The following is a 17,070-nucleotide window of genomic DNA, read 5'->3' as shown; positions in this document are numbered from 1 at the left end:
CATATGTAATCTAAGATGTCTCTGTCACATTTCTTGTCGTGTACTGTACTATCGCTGCGCTATAAATATCTCAAGTGCCTCTTGGATGTCTACGAAGAAAGTTCCACTCATAGCTTTGGCGGAACCGTAATGCCCAACTCCTTCGCAATGATATCAGCTGCCTTCTCGCCGACAACAAAGGCAGTATTATTCGTATTCGCGCCCACATTCTCCGGGCAGATGCTCAAGTCCACGAGCTTCAGCTTCTCGACACCGTACACACTTAGGCTGGAATCAACGACACCCTTATCATCTCTTGGCGCCATCTTAGCCGTTCCCAGCGAGTGCCACGTCGTGTTGAGGTTCTCTCGGACAAATTGCTCGATCGCCTTGTCGTCTTCCGCAGTATACTCGATGTTTACGACATTCTTGTGCGCATCTGCAGAAACTTCATCCACCAGCGCGGCCTTGGACGTGGGCGCAAAGGCAGGGTGGCCGCCGGCGACTTCACCGCGGTAGAGGGCTGTGCGCCGGGCGATCTCGCGGGCTTTCTTGTACGCCCAGATGTGCTTCTTCAAGTCAATGTCGTTGGCGTCCGTGAGAAAGCCGGGGTTGAAGTCGAGCGGGTCGGAGACGTTGGGACCCGTGATATGGATATGCCCTCTGGAGTAGGGGTAGGCGGTGTAGTTTGCGCCGGTGGTGTATTGGCCTACTGGGATGCCGGAGTGGTCACCGAGGAATCTGGATTATGTTAGTCTTCAGGATTCTCAGATGAACACGTGAAGCCTTACCCATGCAAGAAACCACTGAGCATCAATGGGCGGTTGATATCGTTCTTGAAATCCTTGTCCCATGCGGCGCGGAACTCAGGGCCAAGGGTGTCAATCTCCTCCTCGGTTGGGCGAATCTTGCTGACGATGTCAACGCCGTTCCAGCCCAGCATCTTGTGCTTTTGCGCTATCGCATCTTCGTGGCTTATGCGTCCACTGAAGATCTCGTCGAGTGTCTCATCCTTTGAGAGCGCTGTCTTGTAAGGGTAGAGAATGAGATGGTGGTCCTGGTAGTCATGTCCAACGCCGGGAAGATCGGTAACAACGGGAACGCCGGCCTTGGCGAGAACCTCTTTGTTACCGACACCAGACCTCTCGAGGACTCCAGGCGTACCGCATGCACCGCATGAGACGACAACGAGCTTCTTGGCCTTGACGGTCTTGACGGGGTGCCTCGTCGTGTTCAGGACAGCTTGGTAGTCGGGGTTCGGGGTGTACTCTACACCGACGGCACGCTTGTGCTCGTCGAAGATGACCTTCACGACCTTGGACTCAACCAGGACGTGGAGGTTCGGGTGCTTGCCGTCTTCGAGAAGCGGGTGCAAGAAGGTATGGGCAGCATCTTGTCTCTTTCCCTCAGGTGAGACGTAACGCATCCACCTTTCGAAGCCATTGTTTGCCTCCATGTTCTGCAGGTCGCGGATCTCGGAGTATCCCATCTGCTGCGCCGCAGCCAGGATGTCATCCTCGGCACCCGGAACCCGAAAGCCTCCCGAAGAGATGTGCACGGGGCCCGTCTTGCCGTGGTCTGCCGGGTCACCATTGCCATGGTACGTCTCAAAGCGGTTGAGGTAAGGCCGGAGGTCTTGGGATGACCAGCCGGGTGTCTTCCAAGAGTCGAAGTCGGATTTCTGGGCGCGCGTGTAGCTGCAAGTATGACTCGTTAGCAATGGGTCTCGTGAGGCAAAGCAGAGTCAGAAAGAGGCCGATCGTCTGGAGCTAGACCCCGAGCTACCCCAACTTTTCCCCCTTCCCGATTTCATATGCCGCGTTCCCCCGCATTTCGGATCTGGGGGCGGGATGAAACCGTTGACGAGCTGTTGGGTACGGTGTTCGTGGGGTAAAGGGCGGAATTCTGGGCAAAATTACGTACAGCATGAAGTTGATGGAGGAACCGCCTCCAAGCATGCCCCCAGATGGAACAATGGGGCTGCGGCCTGCCAGCTGCTCCGATGGGCTGCCTTGGTAGAAGATTGCGGTCTTGCTGTCGGGAGCAAGGTGGTCGAGGAAAAAGGCCGGATGAACGACGTTGGGGACGTCGCGGTTATTGGTTCCGCCCTCAATGACCAGAATTGAGAGTTCTGGCGCAGTTGTCGCGAGGCGGCTGGCGAGAACGCAAGCTGCGGTTCCTCCTGTTCATTGTTAGCAATTGCTCGAGTCGTTGTAGACAAGTTTCGGTATTACCTCCAGCGATGATCACGTCCACCTCATCTAGGCCATCGGCCAACTTCTTTGTAAGACCCATTGCGGCGGTATCGCAGAAAACAAAAGACGGTTGGTTCTCAATGGATCAGAGAGACAACGGGCCAGAGAGAGTCGGGACGAAGGCCGCAGCAGCAAACACATCGCGGACCCTAGGTTTTATATGCGTACTCCGCACCGCCAAAGCTGCATTGGAGACGAAAACGCGCCCAGACATTGCTGAAATCTCTCATTCCGCAGTGCTTCCGCGCGCTGATCTCTCGTTCTGATACCCATTGTTGGGGCACATGGCCGCACGGATGATGGCGGCCGCCAGCTGCGCCAGGCGGCCGGGCGGGCGAGGTGCATCGGGTGCGGGGAAGGGTGTCCTTTGGTGATGTGTCTGGAGCTGTGCCGCGTTGCATCGTGGAAGCAGGCCAAGGTAGAGACCTCGTACGCTGTGTCTTAGACAGGGGGCCTTTTCGTCTGTATGGCCAATGGATGCTGGCGTGTTTGCTAATCGCTGCAGCTTTCAAGGGTCCTAATGCTTCTTCGGTTTAGCCTTACCATTCAGGGCGAAGCCGGGATGCGTGTTAGGGGCATGCAAGCTGCTGTGTAACTGCGCTATTGACTAAGGGCCATCGGAAGCGAGCACTCAGGTTTTAGGGAGACACGGAGAAAACAATGGAGAACTCGTAATACTGACTCTGACTCGAAGGATTGTTAGAGTTCAACGAGGTCGGACGTGTCAACGTGCTGCGGTTTGTACGACGATCTCTGGGGACGGCGAAGGATTCAGTGTGCGTGCGGGGGATGAGGGGGAGACGGGAATCCATCCCGAGGGGCTGCGCCGCCGGGCCCCCGACGAATGAGCTTCCAAGGACGGTTGCCATCTTCCTTGTTGGGGGATGTGGGAGGGATCCTCTTTGCGGGGTGAACAAGGGTCCGCCAAGGAGGTTGCTGAGTGATGGCACGCTGCGGTTCATTTTCTAGAAGGGGAATGATGCTTTGAAGCGCATGGCGCTTCGTCAGATCCTATGTAACATAGACATATTTGTAGTAACCTGATATGGAATTTTGGTATTTTGTCGGTGAAGTAAGATGTTGTTGCTCTCTTAGGCTGGAATTGCTCGCATCATCAGGCTGTCGCAGAATCATGGGCGACCCATTGTAGTCTCAGCTGGGATCCTCAAGTGAGACAAGGTAAGGCAAGGAAAGAGAACCACAAATAATGACTCGGGTGTTTGGAGGAGATTTTCCATTCTTCTCAATTGGCACCAGTACCTTTTGAGCAAAATCGATCGCCAAGAGCGGACATCTTAGGCAACATGCAATTCGATAGTCCTCAATTAAACCTGCTCCTGAAAAGCAGGAACAAGCCTACCAGCGCTTTATCTATCAATTAGTTTCTGCTATCAAGGCCCTGAGAGTCATAGGTGAGCATGTTAAAGGATTGATTAGCATGACATTCAAAATTCTGGTTGCCAAGAGCTGCTGTTTTCCTACTCGAAGATTTCTCGAAACGCCTTGAACTTCCCTTTCCTTCCCAGAGTTAGCTTTGACTCTTTGATATTTTCGATGCCCGCGTCAGGTTGTTCTTTTCTCATCCTTTGACTGCAAGATGTATGGACGTTTTTGAAGAACTCAAACCGAGTAGCCCACTGAGCTTGAAAGTCGTCCCGTAAAAAGACAAAAGCCTTTTTGTGTTTCCATTTGAGATACTCGCGAGAGGAGCTTTCCCGCCACACTTGTTCCGATAGTTGCGGGAAATGATTGAATAATGTTGCCGAGTAGTTTGGGACCTCATGGTCGAATACTGGTGTCTTCCAACACATGGCTTTTACTTCCCATCGCGCCATATCCTCGATGTCCGACTTCTGTCTGCCAGGGAATATAGTCTGAGGTTTTCTGTCCATCACTATAGTGGCAATCCAGTCGATCACCAGGTTGACATGATCGAAGTAACTCGCTTCCTCTTGACAGCATGGATCGTCTAGTTGCGGTTCGTCTGGTTGAGGTTCTTGTTGCCGCTCTTCCCCCCTCGGTTCCCCTGGACTTGATTCTCCTCGTTGCCTTTCTGCTTCTGTTTTTCTTTCCGCTTCCTGTCTTATTTTGGCTTCCCGCCTTCTTTCCATTTCTCGCCTGACTTCCGCATCGCGTCTTCTTTCTCTTTCCCACCCGGCCAACTCACTTTCTTTTTTCGACACCTCCAGCTCACTGATCCTTCGCACCCCGGCTGAAGTCGCTTCGCGCTCATCTGTTACATCTTCTTCTGACTCATCCACCATATTGCGAATTTCCATTTCCGTCAAGCCCTCCATATCTCTTAAATGCGCAGATTCTTCCGCGGTTTTGGAAAGCAATCTTTCCTCGATCTGATGTAAAAGGGACCGCAAAGATATTCGTCTTGCAAAGTAAAGATATGGAGACATTTGTTTTCTGACGACTCCACTAGTGAGTGTCCATATCTTGTTGTTTGGCCAATACTCTGGCTCCTTGCCCTCTTGCTCAAGTGCTCCAACAGGATCGTTGCCTTCCATATGAGACCAAAACCAGTCCAACTGTTCGTTGTCCTTCAGACGGATCCCGTCATGCGTGGTTAGAAACTTAGCCCATGCTTCGACGCGCTGCTGCATACGTCTCGCCTTCTCGACATAATAGTGTATGATGTACGCAAAGTCATGAGCTGCCCTCGCGATGACTTCAATTATCCGGCTTGCAATGCCCGGTTGCCATATGATGTCATCGAAGAAGACGGAAAGCAGGGTGACCACAACTGTGATTGCCTCGCGATCCTGGTATAGGCTCGGGAGATATCGTGTGATAGTACTGGTGATTTGATCAAGCTTCTCCAATTTCTCTTTCCGTTGATCGTATGTTTTCCTCTGTTCTCCGTATACGTAGAAGTCCTCATCCGCATTTTGCCACATATTCGTCGAGTCGGCCGGTTCCGCGACGGACATGGAGTCTCCTTCCCAGAGAAAGTCTGGGGACACATTGCCTGTTGGCGTTTTTCCGAGCCCAGAAGTCTTCTCATCTTCATTGACGTTCTTGAGAATCCACTGGCTTTCATGAGCGTCTCTGCCCTCATGATGTAAGATATTCAGAATACTGAACCCTTTCGCTGCACAGAGAGAGATGGTCTTCTGATCCCGCCCGTAGATATTTCGTAAGCTGATGTCCGCTCCGTGTTGGATCAATACACGCAAAATGTTATGTCGGTTGAGCTTAGCTGCAACATGAACGGCTGTATTTCCATTTATGTCGGTAGCATTGAGTGGCGCACCTGCTTCCACCAGGGCCATAACCACGTCGATAGTGCCGCTAATTACCCCACAGTGTAGTGGTGTTCCAAAGATATCATCTCTGACATCTAGCCTCGGTTTCCGCCTGAGGAGACAAGTGACGAGATCGGATGCTCCGACATAGCAAAACCTATGAAGAGTAGTCGCTCCCTTCTTGTCGACGTGGTTCAAATCTGCGCCTTTGTCTAGAAGCAGATTAATGTTGGCAGAAGATGCGCAGTAGTACAAGGGTGTTCGGCCCAAGACGTCCTCGACCTGCATTAGTTCGACGTTCTCCTCCAGGATCCAGCCGGCGACAACGCATGAATGGCCAGTCACAGCTAGATGGAGTGGTGTTTTCCCCACATGGTCTCGAGAAAATGCCCTACCGCTGACACCTTCAGCGTATGAGCGGAGTAATTTAGGGATGGTAAGCGTCTCGGGAACATCGCGACGAGCTGCGATTTGAGCCGAAAAGTGGATGGGATATGTGAAGATATGCGGGCTCGTAGGGGATCGAAAAGGCATCTTCGCAAGTCCTTTGTCGGAGCGGAGAAGAGCTGCGATGACATGATAGTCTTGGAAGTCGATCGCCGTCATTAGACCAGTTCTTCCAGATGCGTCCATGGCCCCAAGAGGCTGTATCCCGCGAATCAGTCGTACGGTCTCAGCAAGCTGCTTAGCATGGTTAGAACCATGCATAGCAAGACGCTCAAGGGTGGTTGATGAACTCAGAACACAAGCGAGAGAGTTGATACTTGTCTGCTGTCGGGATTTCGTTTGCTCCAGTAAGTAGGCAAGGATTTCGCTGCAGTGGTACTTGGCCGCAATATGAAAAGCCGTCCATTGAGATCGAGTGTCATTTGATGGAAACTGCGTTTGGCCATAGACGAGGGAAAAGGGATCAGCGCCAAGGGAAAGAAGTGCCTTCACCGCTGGAAAACTGTTGACGGAGATGGCAACCGCTAGCGGACTGCCCAGTAATTGCAGAGGCCACTGGTCGTGGACTGATCCTTTCGAGGACATCGGAAGATTGACTAGACGTCTTTCTAGTTTCCCAGAGAGATTATCGACTATTTCTTCCAAGACTGTATCCTGAAGCATGAACAGCCAGTGGAAGGGACTGCATCCGTCAATGGAGCAAGAGCTCAGGGGGATCCCTTTGGATAACAGATCAAATATTGCTGACGAGTTTGCGTCAAAGAATGCTTTTACTAGACTTGGCATTGCTTCTGAGTAAGTCGAATTAGAGTGCAGCAAGCTGGAGATTTTCGTAGCATAAGGTTCTTCCGGCGATTCTGAGCAGTCGTTCTCGTGAGGATCCAGCAAATTCCCGAAAGCCATGGCAAGCGGGTGAAACTTTGACCTGGCCATCTCGCAGTACTTGTGTGTGTTTTGAGCGTCCTGAATGGTCCCGAAGCCGACATGATAGCATAGAGCAATCTGCCAGGATATGGGTCCATGCTGACTTGACAGATTATTAGTATGTGTTTGTTTCAAGCCCTGGAATATCTGTCGCTGGTGATCCCAAAGAATTTCTTTCCCGGTGTCGAGACGAAACATCTACCAGAATGTCAGTCTTCCATTCAATTGAGCTGTCACCTTGCGTTGAAGGAATACTTCGTAGGTTGGTCTAGGTGCTTCAAAGTGCAGGGCCAAATCAGTCTCAAGTCCAAGTAGGTCACCGGTTCTAATCTATTAGCTTTGAACTTGAGGTCAATGATGGGATGAATGAACACAGTGTATGTACGTACTTCCATCTTGCTGAGAGAGGGAGATCACGTATACTTGCAGCTCTTTTCATGGGATCTTCCTGGATGGTCTTGTGTAGAACAACCCGAAGAAACATGACCGTGCCAAGTTGCCCCTTAGGCAGACATCGCTTTGCATGGTGCAGCATCTCAGCTGCACTGATGCCAGGATCGTTGCCTGAGATGTTTGCGGCGACGCCTCTCCTTGCAAGGTACTTGGTGTATTCTTCCCCTCCGATACAGGCCTCCCATACGAGAAGGCCAAAGGCCCAAGTATCACATTTCCAAACCTCTGTTCTGTCTATTGGGAACAAGTCTTGAGTTCTCACTTCCGGGGCATTGTATCTGTTGACATGGTAAGTCAAGAAGCTTTGAGTTGTTCCTTAGGATAGGGTCGTATCTTAACCTACATCGTTGTACCTCCGTACTTGACAGTTTCATCCTCTTGCTTCTTCGATTTGTCGTTTAGAATAAGGGCGTGGCCAAAGTCCGTCAATTTTGCCAACGCCTTGGCGGGACGGTCCAGGGATGGAAATACCAGTACATTGTCCAGTTTGACATCGCCGTGAACAATGCCGCATACGTGCAAGGCCGCAAGGGCTGACGCCACGTCACCAAGAAGAATCTCAACGTCAGAAAGCGTCGGAGTAAGCTTCTGAATATACTCTCGCAGCGTCCCCAGCGGAGCGTACTCAACAACTAGGAAAGGCATGATTAGTTTGCCCCGGAGATTCCAACCATATCCAACAACGGTGGGAAAATTAGGATGGGCTCTGAGTGGTGAATGTCTCATGATCTGCGCCTCGACGGTCACTGCGCTGAGCCTCCTGCGGAAAGTTTTCTCGTCTGGGGTGTTGCTAATCTTAAGATGCTTGATGGCGAAAACGCTGCCACCCTGGACTGCTTTCTCTACCAGGTACGTCTCGCCCTCACCAAGAGTCTCTTCGCGGGCTAGTTCCTCGTAGCGGTAGCGGCGTAGATGAAGCGAACCCACTGCCCGGATGACATCTTCGAGCCCATTTACCGATTGGCTTTGCCGCTCCGAGAAGATGGCACAAGTCAGTGTAGAAACCGATGTTCGAGATAAGAACGTATTCCAGCTCAATGTTGAGCCGACCGACGCTGGAGCACATTCCATCTTCTCAAAAGTGGTCTTAGTTCATGGAGGATGAAGACGTCGTTTCTCATGCCGCGACTATCGATCTCTTCATACGAAAACGAGAAGAGGTCAGTACTCATGTCCAAAGCGCATTCGTCTTGATCTTACTTTTGAACTCTTGAGGGGAAGAGCAGCGAACCAGTTGCATCATCGGGGACCTAAACCTATTTGAGAATCAGGCTCCGTGGCTCCCATGCACCATTGGGTCGCACGAGGCAGAATCAGGCTGCATGGCTCTAGTCAAGACTAGGCCGCGCACAGGGGTGCAGTAATCATGCTACAAGCTGACTGCATGATCAGGACATGACTGGTGGAAACAAAATGAGGGCTATCTGTCGCCTCCTCGACTTCGACTGCGTAAAGCATCATTGGGAATGTTCAAGCATTCACAAGACTTTTATCGGTCACAGTGCACATAAGTCTAAGCGAGAATCGCGATGGACCCCCTTAGCATTGCCGGATTTACAATCACTGTGCTCGACCAATTATGGAAGATTGGTAACGGAACGGCGGAGCTAGTCTCCAACTATCGAGACTTTGACACTGTAAGAGTCCCCGCCAGCCCGAGAATGAGCCTATGAGAATATAGCTGAGCCAACTACACTGAGTAGGACACCAGAGCACTAGAGAGCAAGATTCGAGATGAGAACAACCGAACAAGAGCTCTGCAGCTGCTATTATTCGAACAGTCCAGTGTGAGTACTGAGGTGTTGAGATTCATGTCATTGCTTGTGCCCCTGACTGATGCGAGGATCAAAGACCTATGGAGGCAAGTCGCTCTTCGAACAATTCGACAAAGATGTTCAAGACCAGATACATGTCTTTCTTGAACAGGCATCGGATGTGTTAGAACAGGCCTACAAGCTTCTCGGTCGCCGACAGAAAGCCGACACTAAGGATAGGGATCTTCAGTCTCCAGCGAAACCAGGTTTTCTGGCAACACTCTCGCCAGCTCCCAGTAGCACTTCTTTGAGTTCCACCTATTCAGTATTGAAACGTCCCAGGTCGCTCCAACGGATAAAGTGGTCTCTTGTGGACAAGAAGCGGGTGGGAATTATCGTCCAGGACTTCAGCGAACTGAACGGCAGGATTCATGAAAACATCAAGTTGTGGTGTCTTGGAACATCCATAGGTGTCAATCTCCAGCATCTCAACCGTCTCGAAACTGATGACAATTCTCGAGCGCTAGGGTTTGACATCGACGCAAGGCTTCAACTAGCTGCTAGCCAGAATCAAACCACCGCTCAAAGCCTCGAGATCAACGACCCCTCTCTACGGCAATGTATTGAGAATGCCAGATTATTTGGAGACAAATTTGGCATATTTCAATGGGAGGGCAAGCCGTGCCTAGTCGAATATCGTTCTTACTCCCCAGATTCGCCTGTTCCCATACCACTTGACGACCGAACGCGGGATCTTGTCGACAAGCTTGCCAACCTTCTTCACCAGCCCAAAGAGATTGCATTTAGGACACCGAGTTGCCAAGGCTGGATGAGGCAAACGCCGCAAAACAGGGTCGCATACATGTTTTCTCTACCGGAAGCCACTAACCCCTGCCCGACTAGTCTCCTTGACGTTCTTTCTGGAAACAATTCTCACCCGCCGTCCCTGAGTCAGCGATTCTGTCTAGCAGTAAAATTGTCTAGATGTATCTCGCAACTTCACCTTGTAAAGTGGGTACGTATGCATGCCATCTTCCACTCGAAACCTGATCTAGTTGTACAAAGTCGCCTGATATGTTCCAATCTGACGCTGACTAGGTCCACGAGAGCTTCCGCAGCGAAAGCATTCTTTTCTTCCCAATCATCGACTCGGAAGAGAGCGTCACGTCTCTTGACAACAATCTTGACCTGTCGGAACCATGGCTTTTAGGCTTCGAGTTCAGCCGCCCAGAACAATACTTCTCACACGGGCATGCCGACGCATGCTTGTCTCGGGATATCTATCGACATCCGGAGCGACAGCAAAATCCGACTCAGATATTCAACAAGATACACGATATTTATGCTCTAGGCGTGGTTCTTCTTGAGATTGGTATGTGTAGATGTGTTGCAATTAAAGCGAGTTGAACAAAATGCTTACTCGCCATAGGGCTGTGGCAACCGGTATTGACCCTCGAGAAGTCCGGGTTTTCCAAAGTTCGAGACCCACACGCTATTAAGAAGCATCTTATCAAGCATGCGGAAAAGCGTCTTGGAGCTAAAATGGGAGACAAGTACCAGAAGGTCGTTCTCAAGTGTCTGAAAGGGGACTTCGAGGTTGTCGATGACACCAAAGAAGACCTAAAGTTGCAGCAAGCATTCAGAGCAAACGTTGTGGATCTGTTGCAAAGATCGGCTGATAGTATTTAAAGCCAAAGGACAGCAAGGTGTGTCAAGCAATCACAAGGAGAGATATCTGCGAGCGTTAGTGAAGAGATTAGTACTTACGAGGAAGTACCTTAGCCTCATGGACACTTGTTCTATTTGTGCTCCCCAAAGCAATCATAACAATGCCTCCCGATTTGATGTTACTTGAGCGTTATAAGTGACAACTGAGTGTGAATTGAAGGGCGGCACAGCTCTCGCCGCAATCCTATGCAAAGCTTCAGGCCGGGGAGACCCAATTCCGATCAAATAGGTTGCTGCTAAGCAAACCTTCACAAACTCAAGAAATTGTTCCAATAGTCCCAATCCAAGTTCCCGTCATCCGTTAGCCCGAGACCATCAAGATCTTGCTGATTGGGAGCCATTGACCCTTGTGCCTCAACTTCCATCTTTTCCCTTGCTCTATCCCTAAGGGTCTGGATGAATCGAGGCGTAGCCTCCGGCTCCCGTAAGCCATGTGTTGCAGCCACTACATTGTGATGGGCTTCCCAAGCTTCGAGAGTCAAGTCTCTCAAGGCCTCGAAGAAAGTATTCTTTAACTCCAACATTTCTGGATACTCCTCGTAGAGTGTTTCAATATACTGCCAAGCCTTCTTCACTCGATCTCCAGTGCATCTATACCGAAGTTCGCTAATGATGTAGATGTAGGCGTCGATGTGGCACTTGGATGTCATGTGAGTGAAGATATGCGCAGAGAATCTGCTCCGCAAACCTGCCTCGGCCGCCTCAACCCAATTCATCGCCAACTCAAATAACATGTCATTCTCCTCTCGACTCATGACAACATCGTCGCTGTTACCGGTCCTTCGACACCTGGGATGATAGACTTTGAACCTCATCCGAGCAATCACCAGCTTCGCCATGTTGAACGTCTGCGCATGAATCGGGATCCGCTTGTCTACGTCCTTCAGGTACTTGTTGTAGTAGATGCCCTCAATCTCGTTGATGGCCTTGCTCTCGACCTCCATCATGGTCTTGTCTCTCGCCCGGCTCTGGGCAATATGCTCGAAGACCAACGATGCTGCAGGTGTCGAACGAATCCAGTTGAAGACTTCGTGCTTCATCAGCACGCATATCATCTCGGTCGAGCGACTGTGCTCGATCGGTGCCTCGGTCATGTCGGGGTGCAAATCCGCGTCGTTGACGTTCAAGGGCGAGCGCACATCGCCAAATTCACTCCTCGACGGTGGACACCTCGAATCTGGGCTTCCCAACGCGCGAGTTCGCGCTTCGAGTCCGTATAACTGCCACCATACCCGAATGCGCATCTCCCTCTCGAAAAAGGATACCTTGGGATCTGATTTGGCATGATGAATGCCCAGGCTTCTGCATAGCTTCAGGGCCGCGGCAGTCAGAGTAGCCGTCAGCTCGGACTCGGGGTTGATGAAGAGGAACAACACAAAAGCCTGGACAACCTCAAAGTCTTTTGTCGTGAGAAAATCCGCTTCGACGAGGGCTTGGAAGGCTGCAGTGCGGTAGCGCGTCATCAACGCGACTCTGCTCTCGTTCAAAGCTTTTTGGCAGGCTTCCGGCGACATTGAGGTGACGGAGAGGGCGTATATGGCGAACATGGTTGCTTGCAGGGGCTGAGGTGCTGAAGAGGGGTTCCAGCTTGCATCAAGGACGCGTTGTTGTAGGGTTGGGATGTGGACAATCTTGAAGAGAGGGTTGATGTTGTCGACGAAGATTTGCCACAGTCGATAGATGTGTTGAGGTTCAGGATGAGATTGGGAGGGTGAAATATTTTGGGCGGAGAACATTTGATGAAGTGACGGCATCGGTGTCAGGATGGGATCGTCTTTATGGCAGACGCCGTAGATTGGAGGATACTTGAGCTGATGGATATCTTAGATTTGGTACTTAAGAGGTCGCAGTATTTGGAACTGACATACCTCTGGGCTGAGATTTGACCATGAACATCTACTGAAGAGTTAGTGGAGGGGCAATGCTACCATACGTTGTGGACATGCCTTTCTGTGTCTCCTGACGAATTATCGATATTATCCGAGCGACCAACTGCTGAGCCCGGGCTGGTAAGTGCCGGTGTCAAAGGATTGAATCGCATCGGCTCCGGCTCATCAACTTGAGCTTCTAGTTTAGACGGGATCCACGTATGCGCCAGAGGTGCAAAGTCAACGTTGTTCTTCCGCATCAAGTCCTCGTAAGCGGCCAACCGATTGAGAAGGTCATCGTCGGCGGCCCGCTTTCGGGGTCTTCTATGCAAGGCGGGAGCCTCGTAAACGCATTGAGATTGCGATTTGAGGCAATTGGAACAGGGGTCTCCTTTGTCACACTTGACTTTACGGCGTGAGCAGATAGAGCAGGCAGGCTTGTGTGGTGATGGTGATCCGGAGGCCATGTTTGAGGTTAGGGCGTAGTCTCATGGGCGGTGAATAGTTGGAGAACATCAGTCGTGATCTCGGGAAATGAGATTGCCAAATGACAATCTTCAGTCACGCAGAGAGATAACGATGAAGAGCCGTGGACAAAAGAGTCTTTAAGGTGACGGGATGTGGCTTCGGGCGGTTCGGCCACGAAAGAAGCTTAGTGTGATCCTTCTCGGGGCTGGGCCAACCAATCACGCTCAGGCCGTCATGGCGCTACCTCCTTCCGGGTGGATAAGGGGTGACGGTCAGATCCTCCGCCGGATTGACCTGTAAACATTTCCGTGGTTTGTCCGGTGCAAAACCGCACCAAGATTGGCGGCAATAGCCAGAGACTTGCTGACTATGAAATGGAGAATATGGAGTCCGGCCCGTTCCATGCGGATACTCAGCAGCGTATGCGCTAACCCGATTTTGATTATTCGGGCCCGAAGGCATTTCAACATTCATGCTAGGCCATTCAAACAACAGACTTGGGTGTTGATCTTCTCGGGACATCAACTAGGCTGCCCGAGAATATTATGGTACATAGAAACACGATCAATATACAAAAAGACACAACTTGCCAACCTAATGATGTATCTATTCTCTCGCTCAGTATCGTGCCTCAGATTCCCACTCAGAACACCCATTCAACAGCAACACACCCATCTCTTATCTTCATCATGTTCTTCAAACAGAACCAATCCAGAGACTCCCATGTCTCAGCGCAACCGTCCGACTCTTCGACACATCCCGATCAAAACCCAGTCGTTGAAGACACCGATATGACAATGGAAACACAGGAAGCAACCCATACGAAGACGAATCAATCCGAAGATGTCCAATATCCTTCAGGGCTGAGTCTTGTTTTGGTCCTGGGCTCCCTGTTCATTAGCATGTTTCTAGTTTCGCTCGTAAGTTTTGAAGATCCTCCTGTACTAAGAATGTCCTTAGCTAACAGCATCATCTTCCAGGATCGATTGATTATCACGACCGCTATTCCTAAAATTACCGATGAATTCGACTCTGTAACCGACGTCGGATGGTATGGCTCTGTCTTCCTCCTGACAACCTGCGCATTTCAACTGCTTTTCGGCAAAATATACTCCTTCTATAGCATCAAGGCGACATTCCTTGTCTCGGTACTCCTCTTCGAAGTTGGTTCCGCAATCTGTGGTGCCGCTCCCAGTTCCGATGTCTTTATTTTTGGTAGAGCCCTGGCAGGTGTTGGCTCGGCGGGAATCCTCACAGGCGTGGTAAGTGCTTTGGAAGATACGCCCCTCCTAGTAAGAAATTCGCCATCTAATGCAGCCTCCGCCTAGATCATTGTAATCGTGCACGCCGTGCCTCTCCATAAGCGACCCATGTACCAAGGCATGTTCGGCGCTGTCTTCGGCATCGCCTCGATCATTGGGCCTTTGGTTGGAGGTGCTTTCACAACAAGGCTTACATGGAGATGGTGTTTCTATATCAACCTTCCTTTCGGCGGAGTCGCTGCCTTGGTGATTGTCTTCCTCTTGAAGCTCCCCGACAGAGAGGCAAGCACGCTCTCCACCAAGGCCAAGTTGGCGCAGTTGGACTTTTACGGAACCTCGGTGCTTATCCCCGGAACCGTCTGTCTGCTGCTGGCATTGCAGTGGGGCGGATTGACCTATGCTGTAAGTCGCGATGATTCTTTTATTGATGACATTTATATCCTAACATGGCGTGTAGTGGAACAACGGACGTATTGTTGCGCTTCTTGTACTCGCCTGCGTGCTTCTGATTGGCTTTGTTATGGTCCAGATCTTCTTGCCCAAGACAGCTACTATCCCTCCCAAAGTTTTCAAGCAGCGAAGCATCTTGGCAGGTGTCTTTGCAACGTTCTGCATCGGATCGCAGAACATGATCATAAGTAAGCATCGCTGACCTACATGTTCCATACCTTGAACTAACGAGTACCAGTCTATTACCTGCCCATCTGGTTCCAGGCCATCCAAGGAGTCTCTGCTGTTGAATCAGGCATTCGCCTGCTCCCACTGGTGCTCTCCATGGTCGTTGCGTCGCTGATGACGGGAGGTCTCATTCGCCGAACCGGTTACTACACGCCGTTCCTCATCATCGGAATCTGCCTCATGAGCGTTGGCGCTGGACTCCTGAACACTTTGCAACTGGATACTCCCAGTGCCAAGTGGATCGGGTACCAGATTCTATACGGCTTCGGCACCGGTTGTGCCTCTCAGGTCCCCAACATCGCCGCTCAAACGGTACTTCCTAAGAAGGATGTCCCGATCGGCACCTCCCTCATGTTCTTCTCTCAGCTTCTTGGAGGTGCCATTTTCATCTCCGTGGGCCAGAACGTCCTCAACAATCAGCTTCTTGAGCGCCTATCGTCGGTCCCGGGCTTCAATTCCGCCTTGATTGAGAGCAGCGGTGCCACTTCCTTGACAAATCTGCCAGCTTCTGTTAAGCAGACTGTTTTGGTTGGCTACAATGAGTCGTTGCGTGTTGTCTTCCGTCTTGGACTCATCTTGACCTGTCTCTCGATTCTTGCGGCTTTGGCGATGGAATGGCGGAGCGTTAAGCAGAATACAAAGAAGGAAGTGCCAAAGGCTGAGGAAAGCCAGGCAGCTGAAAAGGTGTAGCCGAGGACGTCGGATGAACACAACGTTTGTGGGGGTAAATGCATGTGTGATTTCTAATTTGATAGACTTGCTTCATAGCCAAAATCCGGATCTCAGCTCTAAAGCAGTGACAAATTGGTGCTCTTTTCGCTTGAACTGGTCTTTTTGGGGTTGATGAATGCATGGGACGAGGGTCCAGCATGATGCCTTAAGTTGAGTTGAATGTTCCGGCTGATAAGCAGCCCAATCTATCAGGCACCGGCTGAGGACCTTCCGATCACCAGTCCATTACAGACAACTTTCGATGATGCTTCACGTTCAACTTGCCATCTGGAAACAACATCAAGTTGTCCGTCTTCCGACTTTAAAATGGGAAGTCATGCGGACCTTGAGAGCAAACCAGTTTGACCAAGGCATCGATCCTACGCTAGCGGGCAGACGAATACTACCTCATACTGGCTATCAAGGGCATGATTTTGACATTAATCCGATGTTGATGTCGATCCTGCCAAATCATTTGACGTCGCTTAGATCGACGAGACACCTAAGCCTCGACTAGGCCTCAGCTGCCCATGCGCGAATCACGAGTCTCGTTTTTGGATCTTTCCGATGAGTCGATTCCTGTTCCCAGACCGCCCGTCGTATGGATCACTGGTCTGGGCTTAAAGTGTTTGGAGCAGTCCGGAATCGAATGACACATTTGGCAGACCAAGATGCGATTGGCACACCAGGTGGGTGGGTTCTTAGGGCCCCGACGGGACCCGGGGCGACCGGGGGCCCCGGCTTCCGTGGCCCTGTCAGTATCTGCTTCAACGGACCTCCATGTAACACTAGGCTGATGCAGGGGTGTTCCGGGAGAGTCGCCGGTGTCCTCGGCGGAGGCCAGACCTCAGCCACCATGTCAAAAGACCGGCGCTTGGCGGCGATCGGTAAGAGCACGTGGCGAAGAGGCTGTCATGAGAGCATGACAGACGTGACAGAGGCGATGGAGGCAATGACGTGGAATGGGTTGGTCGTGATAGTGCCTTGGTTTGTGTCACTGAAAGTTTGCATCCTACGCGGGGAGAGTTCTGTCATGACCTATGCCATGCGGGGCCCCAAGAACGGCATAAGACGCCAGATAATATCATCATGTCAAATACTCCTCTGACGGGATGGGTTGTGGTTGCTGAGAGACTGGGATGTGATGATTGTTTAGAATGGCCTGCCTGGTCAAAGCTTCGGCCGCGGCATCACAGGCAAAGTTGCACATGTGTCTCTGCCCCGCGGGGCAAATCGATTCTCAGCCCCCATAGGATCGACAGATTCCTGATATCACCCGGAGCGTAACA

General features: G+C 51.1%; 5 protein-coding genes across 5 annotated transcripts; 2 read left to right on the top strand and 3 right to left on the bottom strand.

Moving 5' to 3' along the window:
• Nucleotides 1-107: 107 nt before the first annotated feature.
• On the bottom strand, nt 108-2,274 carry AOD1 (Alcohol oxidase; the record flags this gene model as incomplete). Its single annotated transcript, XM_036639615.1, has 4 exons — nt 108-720; nt 771-1,676; nt 1,903-2,161; nt 2,214-2,274. 4 exons carry the CDS (start codon nt 2,272-2,274, stop codon nt 108-110), a joined length of 1,839 nt encoding a protein of 612 aa, XP_036494234.1.
• A 1,438-nt stretch (nt 2,275-3,712) lies between these two features.
• CGCS363_v007765 (26S proteasome non-ATPase regulatory subunit 10) lies at nt 3,713-8,383 on the bottom strand (the record flags this gene model as incomplete). Its single annotated transcript, XM_036639614.1, has 5 exons — nt 3,713-3,752; nt 4,698-7,057; nt 7,115-7,184; nt 7,249-7,590; nt 7,656-8,383. The coding sequence occupies 5 exons, from the start codon at nt 8,381-8,383 to the stop codon at nt 3,713-3,715; spliced, it is 3,540 nt and encodes a 1,179-aa protein (XP_036494237.1).
• A 458-nt stretch (nt 8,384-8,841) lies between these two features.
• Nucleotides 8,842-10,755, top strand: CGCS363_v007764 (uncharacterized protein; the record flags this gene model as incomplete). The annotated part of the gene is made up of 5 exons (XM_036639613.1): nt 8,842-8,949; nt 9,016-9,099; nt 9,164-10,081; nt 10,165-10,438; nt 10,496-10,755. The coding sequence occupies 5 exons, from the start codon at nt 8,842-8,844 to the stop codon at nt 10,753-10,755; spliced, it is 1,644 nt and encodes a 547-aa protein (XP_036494236.1).
• Nucleotides 10,756-11,042: 287 nt separating this feature from the next.
• Nucleotides 11,043-13,129, bottom strand: aurR2-3 (Aurofusarin cluster transcription factor aurR2; the record flags this gene model as incomplete). The annotated part of the gene is made up of 3 exons (XM_036639612.1): nt 11,043-12,616; nt 12,663-12,690; nt 12,728-13,129. 3 exons carry the CDS (start codon nt 13,127-13,129, stop codon nt 11,043-11,045), a joined length of 2,004 nt encoding a protein of 667 aa, XP_036494231.1.
• Nucleotides 13,130-13,819: 690 nt separating this feature from the next.
• On the top strand, nt 13,820-15,760 carry aflT-6 (Efflux pump aflT; the record flags this gene model as incomplete). The annotated part of the gene is made up of 5 exons (XM_036639611.1): nt 13,820-14,050; nt 14,111-14,392; nt 14,459-14,794; nt 14,850-15,030; nt 15,081-15,760. 5 exons carry the CDS (start codon nt 13,820-13,822, stop codon nt 15,758-15,760), a joined length of 1,710 nt encoding a protein of 569 aa, XP_036494230.1.
• Nucleotides 15,761-17,070: the final 1,310 nt, after the last annotated feature.

Source organism: Colletotrichum siamense (genome assembly GCF_013390195.1).
Source record: "Colletotrichum siamense strain Cg363 chromosome Unknown KSG_Cg363_contig05, whole genome shotgun sequence".
In the NCBI taxonomy this organism is placed as follows: domain Eukaryota; kingdom Fungi; phylum Ascomycota; class Sordariomycetes; order Glomerellales; family Glomerellaceae; genus Colletotrichum; species Colletotrichum siamense.
Note: the sequence above shows the minus strand (reverse complement) of the source record. Positions and strands in the feature narration are given on the sequence as shown.